This window comes from Sebastes umbrosus, chromosome 3 (assembly GCF_015220745.1).
Source record: "Sebastes umbrosus isolate fSebUmb1 chromosome 3, fSebUmb1.pri, whole genome shotgun sequence".
In the NCBI taxonomy this organism is placed as follows: domain Eukaryota; kingdom Metazoa; phylum Chordata; class Actinopteri; order Perciformes; family Sebastidae; genus Sebastes; species Sebastes umbrosus.
In genome coordinates this window covers 19561376-19576747 of record NC_051271.1, presented here as the reverse complement: position 1 = coordinate 19576747, position 15372 = coordinate 19561376, and the positions used below count along the sequence as shown (strand labels likewise).

General features: G+C 38.1%; 1 protein-coding gene across 2 annotated transcripts; it reads left to right on the top strand.

Moving 5' to 3' along the window:
* Positions 1–1468: 1468 nt before the first annotated feature.
* Positions 1469–13806, top strand: LOC119485888 (carbohydrate sulfotransferase 12-like). 2 transcript variants are annotated; one of them, XM_037765712.1, is made up of 6 exons: positions 1469–1641; positions 5991–6593; positions 6833–6975; positions 10533–10661; positions 10962–11175; positions 13178–13806. In XM_037765712.1, exons 2-6 carry the CDS (start codon positions 6102–6104, stop codon positions 13448–13450), a joined length of 1251 nt encoding a protein of 416 aa, XP_037621640.1. In that variant the 5' UTR covers positions 1469–1641; positions 5991–6101; the 3' UTR covers positions 13451–13806. The 2 variants fall into 2 exon arrangements, with proteins under 2 accessions (XP_037621640.1, XP_037621641.1); XM_037765713.1 differs by having other exon boundaries at positions 1470–1641; positions 10962–11154.
* The last annotated feature ends 1566 nt before the right edge of the window (positions 13807–15372 follow it).

Sequence of the window (15372 nt, the reverse complement as noted above, 5' to 3'; positions counted from 1 at the left end):
ATTTATGAATTTGGTCAAATTTAAAACCACAATAATTATGTTTAAAGCAAGACATAATTCACTTCCGGGCAATATTCAAAAAATGTTTTGTGACAGGGAGGGGGGTTATAATTTAAGAGGAACATTTAATTTTAAAAAGCATTGTGTTCGTACAAAAAAGAAGAGATGTGTATTTCAGTCTGTGGGGTGGATTTGTGGAATGGGTTAGGTGATGGGTTGAAGGGGAGCACAAATATATATCAATTTAAAAAGCTATGCAAGAAAGATATTTTTGGGAGGTATATGGTTGAGTTGTGTTAAAGGTTGGTTATATACTTTTTAACTCCGGATGGATTTGTGGGTTGTAAATAAATTTGGGATGTAAATAAATCTGGGATAGTTTTTATATTATATTATATTATCATTCTATGATATATGAGTTAATAGAGGAGAAGTGAGAAAGGGGTAGGGAAATATAAGTTTTTCTTCTACCTACGATTATTGCACAAAGTGTATGACCAAGTAACTAATTAACTAATTATCTAATAATTTTTACTTTCACATTATAAACAACGTAGTATCTCATAATCTTGTTTTAGTAGGCCTATATCATCATTTTGATTTAGTATCATAATTTGTGCTGACTATCTCATAATGTTGACTATTAGTCTACATGATTAAGTATCTAATAATTTTAACTCTTATATGACTAAGTATCTAATATTTTTTGATTTACTCTCTCATAATAATCTCATAATCTTGATTTAGTATGCCTATATCATAATTTTAGTAAGTAATTTAGATTTACTCTCTCATAATAATCTCATAATCTTGATTAAGTATGCCTATATCATAATTTTAGTAAGTAATTTAGATTTACTTTCTCATAATAAAAGCTTAATGCCTCATAATATTCTAATATCTAATGTGGACTAGGCTATTATATGACTAAGTAACTAATTATCTAATCATTTTGACTTACTTTCACATAATAACAACATAGTATCTCAAAATCTTGATTTAGTAGGCCTATATCATCATTTTGATTTAGTATCATAATTTTGTGCTGACTATCTCATAATGTCGACTATTAGTCTAGGTTTTAATCATAAGGCTAGGTTTTAATTATGTCTTTATGTTCTTTTGCACTTTGTCTTAATGTTCTTGAATGTTTATGTAAAGCACTTTGAATTGCCCTGTTGCTGAAATGTGCTCTACAAATAAAGCTGCCTTGCCTTGTCTTGATTAATTTTGATTATGAGTAGTTTTATATATTATTTTTCATCTTTTTGATGTGTTTGTCGCACCACTCTGAGGCCGCCTGGGGGTCCGGAGGCCTTACTTTAGGAACCATACTGTAGGCGTAGGCGGGTTTATGGTTTCATAGCCTGAATGCATGCAGCGTGTTTGTGTGTAGTGTAAAAACATGTGTGCGTGTAGAAGAGTGGGTCGCTGTTCTCTCCCCCCAAATATCGCGAGACTTCGCTTCATTCTGTGCAGAGCGTAGAGCGCCACGGTCCTGCTGTCGACCCGGTCTCATCTCATCCATCACGGGCTACCGGACACACAGAGAGACACACAGAGAGGAGGACAGACAGACAGACAGGCGACACAATAAGAGCTGACCGACCAGCGAGCGGCTGCATGGAGCTCATCTGCCCGGTAAGAAAACTCTCAAGCTTCAGCTGTTTTGGGTGCGTTTTCTCTCTCAGACACAGAGATTCATGTTCAGACTGCTCCCGGTTCAGTGTGAAGGACATTAAGAGGAACAGAAACCGGCTTATTTCTGCTCCTCAGAGGGAGCATGATGATGATGATGATGATGATGATCAGAGGGTTCATGTGGAGAACCAGCAGAGAGGAGACTGTGGAGGAGAGAGGCTTTCTGTCTGCATGTGGAGTCAAAGGAAAAGTGTTAGAGTTAGCCATGTGAGAGAGAGAGAGAGGGTGAAAGAGCACATTGTGACTGTGTACTGTATAAATGAAGGTTGTTTTCTGACCCAGCATTGGGAGGAAGGAGGAAGGAGGAAGGAGGTGGTGGTGGTGGAGAGAAAAAGACAAATATTAACTCATATTAATTAAAACTTCATGAATAGTCCACATTTACAAACAAACAAACAAACAAAAAAAACAAAGTAAAACTTGTCACTAAGCTCCACAGACACATTTAAAGTAGTATACTATCTATGTGAAAGTTTTTGTGTCGTTGATAAAATCCATAAATTCCCAAATAAATTACTAAATAAAAATGCACAGTGCTATGTGTATGGAAGCCCATTTGTTGCTAAGAAAAGAAAAAAGAGAAATAATAAAACGTGATGGAAAAGAAAATGTAAAAATGTTGACTTAGTATATCATATTTTTGATTTAGTATCTCATAGGCCTAATGTTGACTATTGTATGACTGATTATCTAATAATTTCTTTCTTACTTTCTCACATTTAAAGTTCACATAGGAATATATTATTTATTGTTTTCCTTTGGAGCTTTTGTGTGTAAAGTACAGAGCGTGCCCAGACACCAGAGAGTTTGTGGATGTTGATTTCTCCAAATAGGCCCTCCTCCTCCAGTCCACGTTGAGTTCAGTGGAAAGAAACACCACAGAGTAAAAACAATCATTTTCTAACAAAAAAAAAAAGAAAAAAGTGCTGTATAGGACTTTCTGTTTTGCTCTCCCCACTGTCTGGACCCTTTTTTATGGTTTTATTAGGACTATCATTTTTTTTCCACTGTTCCCCCCGACAGCAGATGTTTTTATGGGACAGACAATAAGGGGAGTAGACCCTCCAGCAGCAAGAGCTGCTTCCTCCCCCACAGCACAGCCACACAGTTTGTTCACATCTCTGTGACAGCTGAGCGTCCCAGGAGGAGCCTGAGGTTCCCACGGCCCCTAGGCAAAAACATTTATAGCACACATACTTTACTAAATATATTCTGTTACATATTTGTTTCAAATATTTTTATTAGGAAGCATGTACACGTCAGTGATACAGACTTCTGTGGGGTGTGTATCATGCCTCATTTCTGATATATATCAACAAAAACAGACAATACTAGGAACTAAGGGCAAACAAAAAAGGAGACAAGCAAATACAAAGAACATAAGTAGTTAAAGGAAAAAACAAACAAACAAACAAAACAAACAAACAAACAAAACAAAATAAAATAAAATAAAATAAAATAAAATAAAATAAAATAAATAAATAAAACACAGACTATTCTGTTAAATATTTGGACTTTAAAATTTAAAAATATTATGGCTAGTGTCCCTCACAAGTTGGATTAATTCATTTCTTATATTTTTGGCTACATCCCAGGAAGAATTAGTGAGATCTACCACAATATACAATTCCTCCAGTACAAGTAAAAAGTCCTGCATTTTATCAAAATGTAATTTAAAGGTCCCATATCGAGCTCATTTTCAGGTTCATACTTGTATTTTATGTTTCTATTAGAACATGTTTATGTGCTGTAATGTTAAAAAAAACAACTTTATGTTTCTCATATAGTCTGCCTGAATATGCCTGTATTTCCCCTCTGTCTAAAACGCTCCGTTTTAGTGCATTTCAACAGAATTGCGTTGCTAGGCAACAGCTTGGGTCCATGTTTACTCCCCGTCAGCTGATGTCGTTCACATACACTGCAGCAGGAAATAAACTGAGACACATTTAGAATGTTTACGTTTCAAACTGTGAAATGGTCTAAATATTGTGTATTCGTGACATCACAATTGGACAAAAATCCTGACACTTTGTTTCAAAAGCACAGTTTCTGAATACGGGCTATGGGTATTTCTCTGTGGATTAAGCGTTTTGATAGTTTAACAGTATTTATATATATCACTTAAACCTACTTTATGATTTAAAAGATGTGAAAATCTCACTTTTTACAATATGGGACCTTTAAGTATCAAAAGTTTAAAAAAAAGTGATGACATTAGGTATTTTAATGCCAACTTTTACTTCTACTTGAGAAATTGTTATTTTAAAGTAACAGTGCTATATATGAGTAGAGTTTTTTAAGCTACTCTACTCACCTTCAATTTTCAATTGTGCTTTAAAGGTGCTATTGATAACATTGATAACATTCAGCCACTAGATGTCACATTCTCCCTCCCCCGTTCCATTGCATTCACTTCACAACAAGGCATTGCCAGACACTTACCATCAATCTCAGCCAATTTTCTGTTTTTTTCCACATTAACGACCCAGAGATACCAATGACGTTTTACTGTTGTTTGAAATGGGAACCAAACCTCAGATATCTTCCACAGAGACAAACAAAACATTCATTTTAGACCCGCCAACATTTTTTAAATGATTAATTCACAATAATATTTTTTTTTCAGGAAAATACATGCTTTTATTCGGCACCTTTATCAAAGCTCTGTGGATGTATTATTTCATAATTTTTTTGTCTAAAAATAATTTAAATAAAAAAATAAAGAAATAAGAAAAATAAACATGTTATCAATAAGACTTTTAAATTTGCCTCAAAATTGAAGAATTATGGAACAATAGGATCATATCATCATGATGATGAAATTCTGCAGAAATTCTATATATGATAGCTTATATATTAAATTATTACTCAGACCTACATCATGGGCCTTTCTACATACAGTGAGCTCCAATACTCATACTTCTCAGTGTGTTTATTCACTGTGTTGGCATTTATAAACAACACCCCTCACCAATTAATTTAGCATTTCAATTCTGAGTGAAAAGAGCACCTGTCACATAAACTCTGGGCACTGTGTTTAACTCCCCAAGACATTAAACATCAGCCGGCTCATTATGTTTGTTTCTGGTGTGTAAAAACATCACTATAGGCTGTCATATATACTCTTGTTAGCGTTCTGCTCCGCCTGTTACACATCATAAACCACAGATGATACCTGGATGGTTGTTTTTTTAAAATTCACCTGACAATACGTGTTGTTGGAGGCAGTCAGCTGAAGAGCGTGTGTGTGTGCTGGATGTAATGTCGGTATTTCATTTCATTTCAGTTCACAGTGTGTGTCATTTCATCGGTTTAACCTAACCGTTGAATGTAAGACAATTAGAGCCACTGTATGCTGTTGCCACGGTTACCAGGCAGCTCATACAATGTCACATTGTGCATCATCATCCGTGTGAACACAAAGAACATCTCACTGTGGGACCGGACGCTCTTTATGAAGGGTTTATGACTGTGAATAGTTGCTTTATTAATCGTCAATAAATGATTATTTATAATGCTTTATAGATCAGTTAAATGTCATTGATGAGAACAAGTCATGAAAAAATCACTGTTGCCAGTGTTTATCCTCCTTGAGTGCTGACTAAGACCAAAGGAGAGCACACATTACGCCTATTTTAAAGTCTTTACACTGGCTGCCTGTTATAGTTTTGGTATTGATTTTACAATTCTTTTATTAGTTTATAAGGCACTACGTGGCAGTGCACCGGACTACCTCTCAGAAATGATTTTGGTTTATGAACCCGGAAGGTTCGTCTCTTTTAGCTGTCCCACGAAGCAGAACGAAATCATTTTGCGACGCTGCTTTCAGCCATTACGTTCCAAGCCGCTGGAACAGCCTTGCAGAGGATTTTTGCTTATGGTCGTTATTATTTATTTTACCCTTTTTTGTTCCTATCAACATTTTCTGTCGATCTTTATGATTCATTTTTTTGGATTTATGATAGTATTGTTTAATCTGCAACAATGCATCAGGATTTATAAGGTCATCATATATTTTTTTTTTGCCAAATCTTAATCAAGGACTATTTCTCTCTGAAATGTAGTAGAAGTACAAAGTAGCATAGTACAACAGCACTTGAGTAAATGTACTTCCACCATTGGTGAACCCCCAGTATGTGTGTTCTGAGGTAAAGAGTTTTATTTTCTAAGAATAAATCTGGTTTTACACTGTCCGTAATATTTAGTTCTTGTATTTTAAAATCACTTCGTAGTTGCTTCCTTCATTTAGTCTGTAAAAGAAGAACAATTACATTTCCTGTTTCTTTCAGTTGCAGCTGGCAAGCAGGAAGTGTGTCCTTCCGCGATAGATGGCCACCATGGAGCTGAGATAACATCTTCCTCTTTTCTTCACCAATCACGGCTCTGGATCGAGTATAACCATGGGAACATGGCGTGGTCTGCGAATGGCGTTCGTCCTGGGGTCTTTATTCATGATCCTGCTGATCATCGTCTACTGGGACGACGTGGGGGGCTTCAACCTCTACCCGCTGCAGGAGCCCAAACACGAGTCACCACACTCTCTAGCGACTCCTGGGCCCTCGCACTCTACTACGTCCACCAGCAGAGCCCAGACCAGTTCTCCCTCCACTGTCCCCACTACTGCTCCCAGTACAACACGGGCGCCTGAGGAGACAGGAGGAGCAGCCGAGGAGCACACAGAGGAGGAGAGGAAGGATGAAACAAGGGAGGATGAGGAGAAGGATGATAGGGAGCAGGAGGCGAGGAGGCAGAGGATCCTGGATGTGTGTTCAGGAAAAGACGCTGTTGAATTCCCCGGAAGGACTCGGGCGTTTGAGCAGATCCCAAACAGGGAACTGGATCACCTGATAGTGGACGACACTCACCAGATTATCTACTGCTATGTTCCCAAGGTAAAGCTGCCTTCTGTGTGTGTGTGTGAACATGTGGGTGGTGGTTTGCACGTGGGTGGTGAGTTAGTTCACTGTGTGTGGATGTAACGAGAGAAAAATAGCAAGAAAGACAAAAACATCTTTAAATCACATTTTTCCTCTAGCATTTTTGCATCTGTTCAAAACTCACATTCACACACACGTTTATAATCCCTCTGGTGTTTCCTTTTTCTTTCCCTCCATCGTTGTTCTCTGTTCAGGTGGCGTGCACCAACTGGAAGAGAGTGATGGTGGTCTTGTCTCAGTCTCTGATCTCGCCCTCCTCAGGAAAACCCTACACTGACCCAGAGGCTGTACCTCCTGACATCGTACACAACTCCTCTCTCCACCTCACTTTTGCCAAGTACGACACACTCACACACACAAAGACATGTACATACTCGCAGACGAATTGATGAGGAGTTTTTCACATTTTTCCAGTGCCACTTCACCCCTTAAGAAATGTTTGACTTGCCACTAGGGATTCACCCATCCGGCATATCAGGCTTGACTTAAACATTGCTTTCCTAACTTTTTAAAACAAAACGTACAAAATAAATACATAGATATAAACTTACTGAATTGTAATTTATTAAAATAATGGTATCCGATACCCGATCTGCCTATTTGAGTCAGTATCCGATATCAGTATCGTTATCAGTGCATCCCTACTTGCCACCTTAAAAATCTTTGTAATATTTTCTGATTTTTGTTTTTAGACAGATACATTTAGATAGATGTACTTTATTGATCCCAAACTGGGAAATTCTTGTGTTACAGCAGCAGGTTATCCAGGCATTGCACAGGAACAGTAAATACACAGTAAATATACATATCAATACTAGAGTTATATATCTATAGCATATCTATAGAATACACAATATAAAGAATGTCAATTTATCACACATTTTGTATCTTTTCAGAATGTGCCTTAAAGGGAGATTTGTCAAGTATTTAATACTCTTATCAATATGGGAGTGAGCAAACCATGCTTGCTTTATGCAAATGTATGTATATATTTATTATTGTAAATCAATTAACAACACAAAACAATGACAAATATTGTCCAGAAACCCTCACAGGTACTGCATTTAGCATAAAAAATATGCTCAAATCATAACATGGCAAACTGCAGCCCAACAGGCAACAACAGCTGTCAGTGTGTCAGTGTGCTGACATTACTATGACTTGCCCCAAACTGCATGTGATTATCATAAAGTGGGCATGTCTGTAAAGGGGAGACTCGTGGGTACCCATAGAACCCATTTACATTCACATATCTTGAGATCGGAGGTCAAGGGACCCCTTTGAAAATGACCATGCCAGTTTTTCCTCGCCAAAATTTAGCATAAGTTGTAAGCATTATTTAATTAGTTAAGCATGACATGGTACCATTGGTACCAATGGATTCCCTAGGTTTTATAATTTCATATGATATCAGTATCTTCACTCTAGCTTTAAAACTGAGCCCGCTACAACCCAAAAAACGTAAGTGGCGTTAATGTGTTAAAGAAATTAGTGACGTTAAAACTAATTTGTATTAACATGTTATTATCGCGTTAACTTTGACAGCCCTAATTAGAATACACTATGAATATACCAAACTACTACAACTAACATAAAATATAAACATAGAATAACATATTATATACATTAGCAAAGTGTGCAAATTTGTTGCTGTTTTTTTGTTTTTAAATAAAAATTAAATGAGGTAGTTTACCAAATTCAACATGTGCAAGTTTATTGAAGGAGAAAAACAGAGTGGAGTTGTATTTTTAAATCTCTCTCTAAATGATGTTTAAAAGTCTCCACCACACCGCACAGACATAACTCTGGGTGGAGAATTGCTAAATGTTTTTATAATTGACTTACTTTTATTGAATACTTTTTTTTATCTTAAAAAACATTCACATTAGAAGTTATTGAGCCTAAAAAATTCAGCCATAAAAACCTGCCATGTGCGATCTATGTGTAATTGTTGCACTTCTAATCATCTCTGCACCATAATGATCTCATCCTTAATGCTTCCTCCAGGCACGCGTCAATTAATGAAGAACAATTAAGAACGATACCATAAACATTTATCTATTTTAATTAATGGGCAGCAGACTGGGAAAACAGATGTGTTACATCTCTTTGCCTTCATCTGAACTCAGGCACAAGATGAGAAGTGCTGCTTAAATACGCAGGTGATGAACATCAGTAATAGAGAGGCATCAAGAGACAAATCTCAAAGTATTCTGTGCACCATTCATCAGGGCTGGACATAATATATCAAAATTATATCGATATCATGATATGAGACTAGATATCGTCTTAGATTTTGGATATCGAAATATGGCATAAGTGTTGTCTTTTCCTGGTTTTAAAGGCTGCATTACAGTAAAGTGATGTGATTTTCAGAATTTACCAGACTGTTATCAAAAATCTCATTGTGTAAATATTTTGTGAAAGCACCAATAGTCAACCCTACAGTATTGTTGCAATATTAATATCGATGTATGCGATAAAAAATATCATGATATTAGATTTTCTTTGTATTTAGTATATTTGGGCAACATGTTTGGCTTTACCACACAAGGAATATGTCTCCACAGCAACATATTGAATATTATTGCAGGATAAAACAATGAATTTAGAACCAAAAAACGTGTTTTATGGATTTGGTTTATGTAGGCTACGTGTTTTTATTTGCACAAACCACATTCCTGCACAGAGAAACCAAGCCCAGACTATAATTTCTTTAACAACTCGGTAAAAAATCTCTCCAACAAGTCAACGTGGAAAACAGAAACACTGAAAAATGTGTCTAAACAAGACTGGAATGCCAGAAAAACCACACACCTCGATCCCACAATGACGACAAAGGAAAATCAACCAATAAATCAGGGTGTCAAGTCAGAAGAAAATTAGGGAAATTCAGTTACTATATGATTTCTCTCTTTAGCAATTCTGTCTCCATCCTTTTCAAAGGGACAGTTCTACAACAACACTTAGATATTCAGTTACACTGAAACAGTGTTTGAGAAACTATCCGTGAGCTAAAGGAGGTATTTACTGGGTTTACACTTGGAAGAGGAGAGTGGAAACGACAGGCGGGGGGGTTGGTGCTGCAGCACAGACGGACCGTTCTCTACCTCTCGGGAGCTGTCTGTGTTTGGATGTCTGAACATATGTTCTACCTCCACTGATGCACAAGACACATCTTAAAGCAGCAGTGGGTAAGATTGGAGCAATTATAATTAAAAAAAGTTATTTTTAGGAGGAAAATCAGAGCCGAGCTGCAGTCTGCCGTCTCTGAGCAGCTGTCAATCACTCGCTGACTCCGATCAAACGGTCGAACTAGGCAGCGCTGATCAAATATGAATCAACATTCGGTTACTGTAATGCCTATTTCTCACCTCAAATGTTTCCAGAAACATCTTGTAGTGTACTGTTTAGCTTTAAAAGGAGAAAGTTTGTGAAAGTTTGACAAAGGAGGACGGTCTGCAGGACAGATAATAATGCACTATACTCACTTTTAACAGTCTCTTCTGCACTATATTCACTTTTTTAATAGTCGTGTATCACAGCTGTTACTCTGCACTATATTCACTTTTAACAGTTTTCTTCTTCATCTTGTATCTTTATATCTGGTATATATATATATTTTTTTGTACTTTGCACTACTAACTTTTTTACTGCCTTTTTATTAACATGTTTTTGCACTATGGAACTGTGATGCTGGAAACTTTAATTTCCCTCGTCATCAATAAAGTTACTATCTATCTATCTATCTAATCTGCTGTTGTTTTCAAGTCTGTTAAAGGCCAAATGTTTTCAGTGTTGCATGAGACCAAACAGCTACAAATCAAAAGCATTACAATAACGACAGTAAAGATCTGCTCTCATGGTGTATCATGTGTTTGTGTCTTTCACCAGGTTTTGGCGCCATTATGGTTCTCTGTCCCGCCACCTGATGGCACTCAAGCTCCAGCACTACACCAAGTTTCTGTTTGTACGAGACCCTTTTGTTCGGCTTATCTCGGCTTTCAGGAACAAGTTTGGAAGGTGTGTGTCTAATAGTGGATGGCTAGAGGGTGGGACTGTGACTGTGACTGTGTTTGTGTTGAGGGTGAGGCTGAGGAATGGAAAGGCATATACTGTATATACACTCACATCCAAAAGAAACAAAAAAAAGACTGATGAGTCTGATGAAGACAGTCAAGCTTGAAACGTAACTGTGCAATAAATTAGTGAACATTTTAGCTTTTTATTTGTTTATTTTATTGGACCGATTAATAAGTTTCACTTGTGATTAAACAGCAGTCCCATCATTCTTGAATTGTGTGTGTTTGTGTGTGTTTTTAGGCCCAACGAGGACTTCTACAAGCAGTTTGGTTCCGTCATGCTGCGGCGTTTCGGTAATGTGTCGGGCAGTTTGCCAGAGACGGCGGCGGAGGCGTTTGCAGCAGGAATCAAACCCACGTTTCAGCAGTTTATCACATACCTGCTGGATCCAGAGACCGAGAGGGAGAGTATCTTCAACGAACACTGGCGGCAGGTATTTGTCTCACACAGCAGTGTAAGGCTTTGGGATTATTTTTTAAATGATTGGATTTTGTGAGATCACTGTATGCATACTTAACCCCTTCTGTTGTTCATATTCCACTTCCACATTTAAAAGACCATATCAGTATAACATGGACTTCTTGCCATTACCAAAGAGCGTCCCTGTCATTCGCACTTTGTGTGTTCCAATTTTATACTAAACTATATACTACAGTAATTCGATGACATATACACGGTGTATTAATGTTGACAGACATCACACTATATTTGCAGTTAATATACAAGAAGTTAATGTATCATTTTCTACTAATGAGAAAAGATTCAAGGACGACCGCACCTCTGGAACATGACTGCCGATTGCAATTTGAATATCTGACAAAGAGACAATAACATTTTATTTCTACTGATCTTTTTTTTAATTTGTTTTATCAGCTGTTGTTGGAGCCAGAGACAGTTCTTCCAGATTTTTCAGCGTACAAATCTTTGCATGTGGACCACTTAAAGGAACAGTGTGTAACATTTCAAGGGATCTATTATCAGAAATGTAATTAAATATTCATAACTATGTTTTCATTAGTGTATAATCACCTGAAACTAAGAATCATTGTCTTCAGTGTTTTCGTTAGCTTAGAATGAGCCCTTCATATCTACATAGGGAGCGGGTCCTCTTCACGGAGTCCGCCATGTTGCTCCTCCATGTTTCTACAGTAGCCCAGAACGGATAAACCAAACACTGACTCTAGAGAGAGCTGTTCACGTTTTTACATTACCTGAAGGCCACTGTAGTTCTACGACATGCTTGTGAAACTGCGGTTACGTGAGCCACAGAGTGCAAAACCGTGATACCTCCAGCCGCCGTCTGACTTCTGTTGCTCCTAAAGTAGTGTTAAGTTTTATTTATACATGAGCCTCCGTAGATGGCGCGCGCACTATGAGCATGCACAGAGCGTTGTTCATTCCGGTATGCTCTGCAACACCAAGGGGTGTACAAACAAAATATTCTGTGGATACTCAAGAAGTCAACGAGTGGTACCGGAAAGGAGAGTAGGCTGCCTGGCAACCGTAGTAAACACCGACGTACAGCCAAACATTGCATTTGTGTACTGTAGTTATTACTGTCGCTTACCTCCAAATCAAAATGACTTTCTGTCTCTCGCTGCTTCCCCTCAGGTCGCCACTCTTTCCATGAGACCTTTTTTTTTCAGCTTTTACAAAACGATCTCTCATATTCTTTCACAGCCTGCAGCTAAAAGCCTCTTCTTTCTCCAGTGTGTTGCCTATTTCTTTCCAAGTATTTAATGGCATGTGACTGTCCCTGTGGTCTCTCAATGAACAGTTGTAGAGATGTCTGTATAGGTGAATCTGCTCGGCCAGTCTTCCCTCGAAGGCATCCACGCTGAAATGAAAGGCGCAGTGGGCACGTAGTTACAAAAATTCAGAGGTGCACGACCAACGGCTGCGACAACTTGCGGAGCCTTCGCCGCAATGATGTAATTTCGCACCTCATGCCGGCTTCACTTGAGCAACCATAAACCAAGCTTTATTATGGTTATTAGGGATGGCTTCAGAGCGAACCGAAAGGCGTTACCACGGTTTTGCACTCGGCAGCTCACGTTACCGCAGTCTTTGAAAGGGAGGAGAGAGCGGAGGGTTGCTCAGTTGATTGCAATCTGCAATCACACCACTAGATGTCACCAAATCACACACACTGTACCTTTAATTGTCTTGACATGTCTCAGCTCAGCTGCTCTTCATTTTTTCTTATTTCATGTTTTATTCTCTCATGTGCTCTTTATTTTCTGCTGTTTATATGATCCCTGAGGAGGGCAGTGTAGCCAAAAACATTTGCGGCAATAAACACAGAACAGGAGCTGAGTTGTGTGACCTGTTTTTCATGTATGTCAATGTACACACACATGCAGTAGAAACACCCATGGGACAGAGGCAGGTATTTCAAACAAAGTCACAAACTGGTGCAGTTTAAAAATTGGACGCCGGCTTTTTGTGTGTTTCAGGTGTACCGTCTGTGCCATCCATGCCAGGTGAAGTATGACTTCGTTGGCCGACTAGAAACCCTGGAAACAGACGCGGAGCACCTGCTGAAGCTTCTGGAGGTGGATCACCTGCTACGCTTCCCTTCAGGGGCTCGAAACCGAACTGCAGCCAGCTGGGAGAGAGACTGGTTTGCACAGATTCCCATAGAAATGAGGAGAGAACTTTACAGGCTGTACGAACCAGACTTTGAGCTGTTTGGCTATCCCAAACCTGACAGCACGCTCCACCAGTAGACCACACCGAGCCAAAGGCCCGGGCGCTGCACTGTGTGTAGAGCCCACACCTCAACTACCTAATGCCTTTAAAGATCCAGTCTATGATGCTGTTTGTTTCATCTGCTATGTGCATACCTCAAATGACAGAAGTGCCTGCCAGTATTATTTTATTTTTGTCATCATTTCATATCTGAAGCACACCTGCTTACAAGCTGCGTTATCCCAGTCTGTTTTACCCATGTAAAGGCACTTTGAAAAATATTTTGTAAATACTATTTTGGTAAGTCATTGGGAAAGGACTGGGGCTAACTGTTGGCTGACATCTCTCTGAAGGAAATTATGTCGTAGAGAAATAAAGTGGTTTTGTAAATGTTTATGTAATGACTTTTACTAATTTTACTGTGTATGTAGGAGAAGTATTTTGATATTTTACTTAAGTAAAAACAGCAGTTGCACAATGTAAAAACAATCCATTGCAGATAAAAGTTCTCCATTCGATTTTTTACTTAAAGGGCTACTCCACAGATTTTACACATGGTCAGTTTAATAGTCCGGGGAGTACCACTTAAACTTTGAGATTCTCAATGTAGGCTTTTAACAAAAGTCTCAAGAGACTTACTCATTGTAAGTAAAGGTTAAACTAACTGGGGACATACAGTCTGAAAGATGTGGGGGATTACCACACAGTGAGGGTCTAATGAAAAGATGCTACTGCTACATTATGTAGGGTGGAGCTTGACCCATAATAGAGGCAGGATATCTGGATATATTGGCCTCTACTGCTTTGTTTTTTACCATTCTTCCTTTAAAGCTGCAGTAGGTAGAATTGGAGCAAATGTGATTTTTAAAAAGTCAGTCACTTTATCTTGACAGTAGTGCATGAGACAGGTAATCTGAAAAAAATCATGTGCCTCTGTGTCCTCCTGTGCTCCTAACGGCATCTGCAAGATTTTACAGACCGGAGGAAAACAACCAATCAGAGCCTCGCTGTCTCTGAGCAGCCGTCAATCACTTGCAAAATCCGATCAAACGGTCAAACTAGGCAGCACTGATTAAATATTTTTTTGTGATCATTATTTGGTTTAATAAAAGGCAGCAGCAAAACAGGAAAGTTTTAAGCTTTGATTTAAAAGAACTAAGAGTTGGAGCAGGTCCTGCAGTTTTCTGTGAGCTTGTTCCACAAATAAAGAGAAATTAGAGAGAGTGAACAGCAAACAATGACACGCCCTCCACTACTTTCTATTGCACAAAAAGCCTCTCTTGCAAAAGAGATTCTTAATCTCAATGAGTACTACCTGGTTAAATAAAGGTTAAATACAAATGAAAAAAATAAAATAAGATCATTATATTTGGTTTAATAAAAGGCAAGCTTCAAAACAGGAACGTTTTAAGCTTTGATTTAAAAAGAACTAAGAGTTCAAGATTCAAGATTCAAGATGCTTATTGTCATACAGGTACAATCGTGTGAAATACTTTTTGCTGGGATGCTCCATTCAAATAATAAGTTATATTACATTTACATTACAATTACATTTACATTACAATTATAAAAGGAAATACTTTGTACAAGGGCATATTAAGAACATATACATTAAGAACATATACAGTATATACAGTATAAGATATATTTTTATAGTTGGAGCAGTCCTGCAGTTTTCTGGGAGCTTGTTCCACAAATAGAGAGAAAAATTAGGGAGAGTGAACAGCAAACAATAACACGCCCTCCACTACTTTCTATTGCACAAAAGGCCTCTCGTTGCCTTCACACAACTTGTCCTGCTGTCCCTTTCCACGTATTCCGGTCTGCACGCTGTCTCCAAACAGTCAGGAGACATCAAGTGGACCCTGAGAGAAGGTTCACCATACACACATAAATGTCAATACTATTTCATAAATTTCTATTTTTAAATATGTCTCATGAAACTGTTCTTTGATTCCTT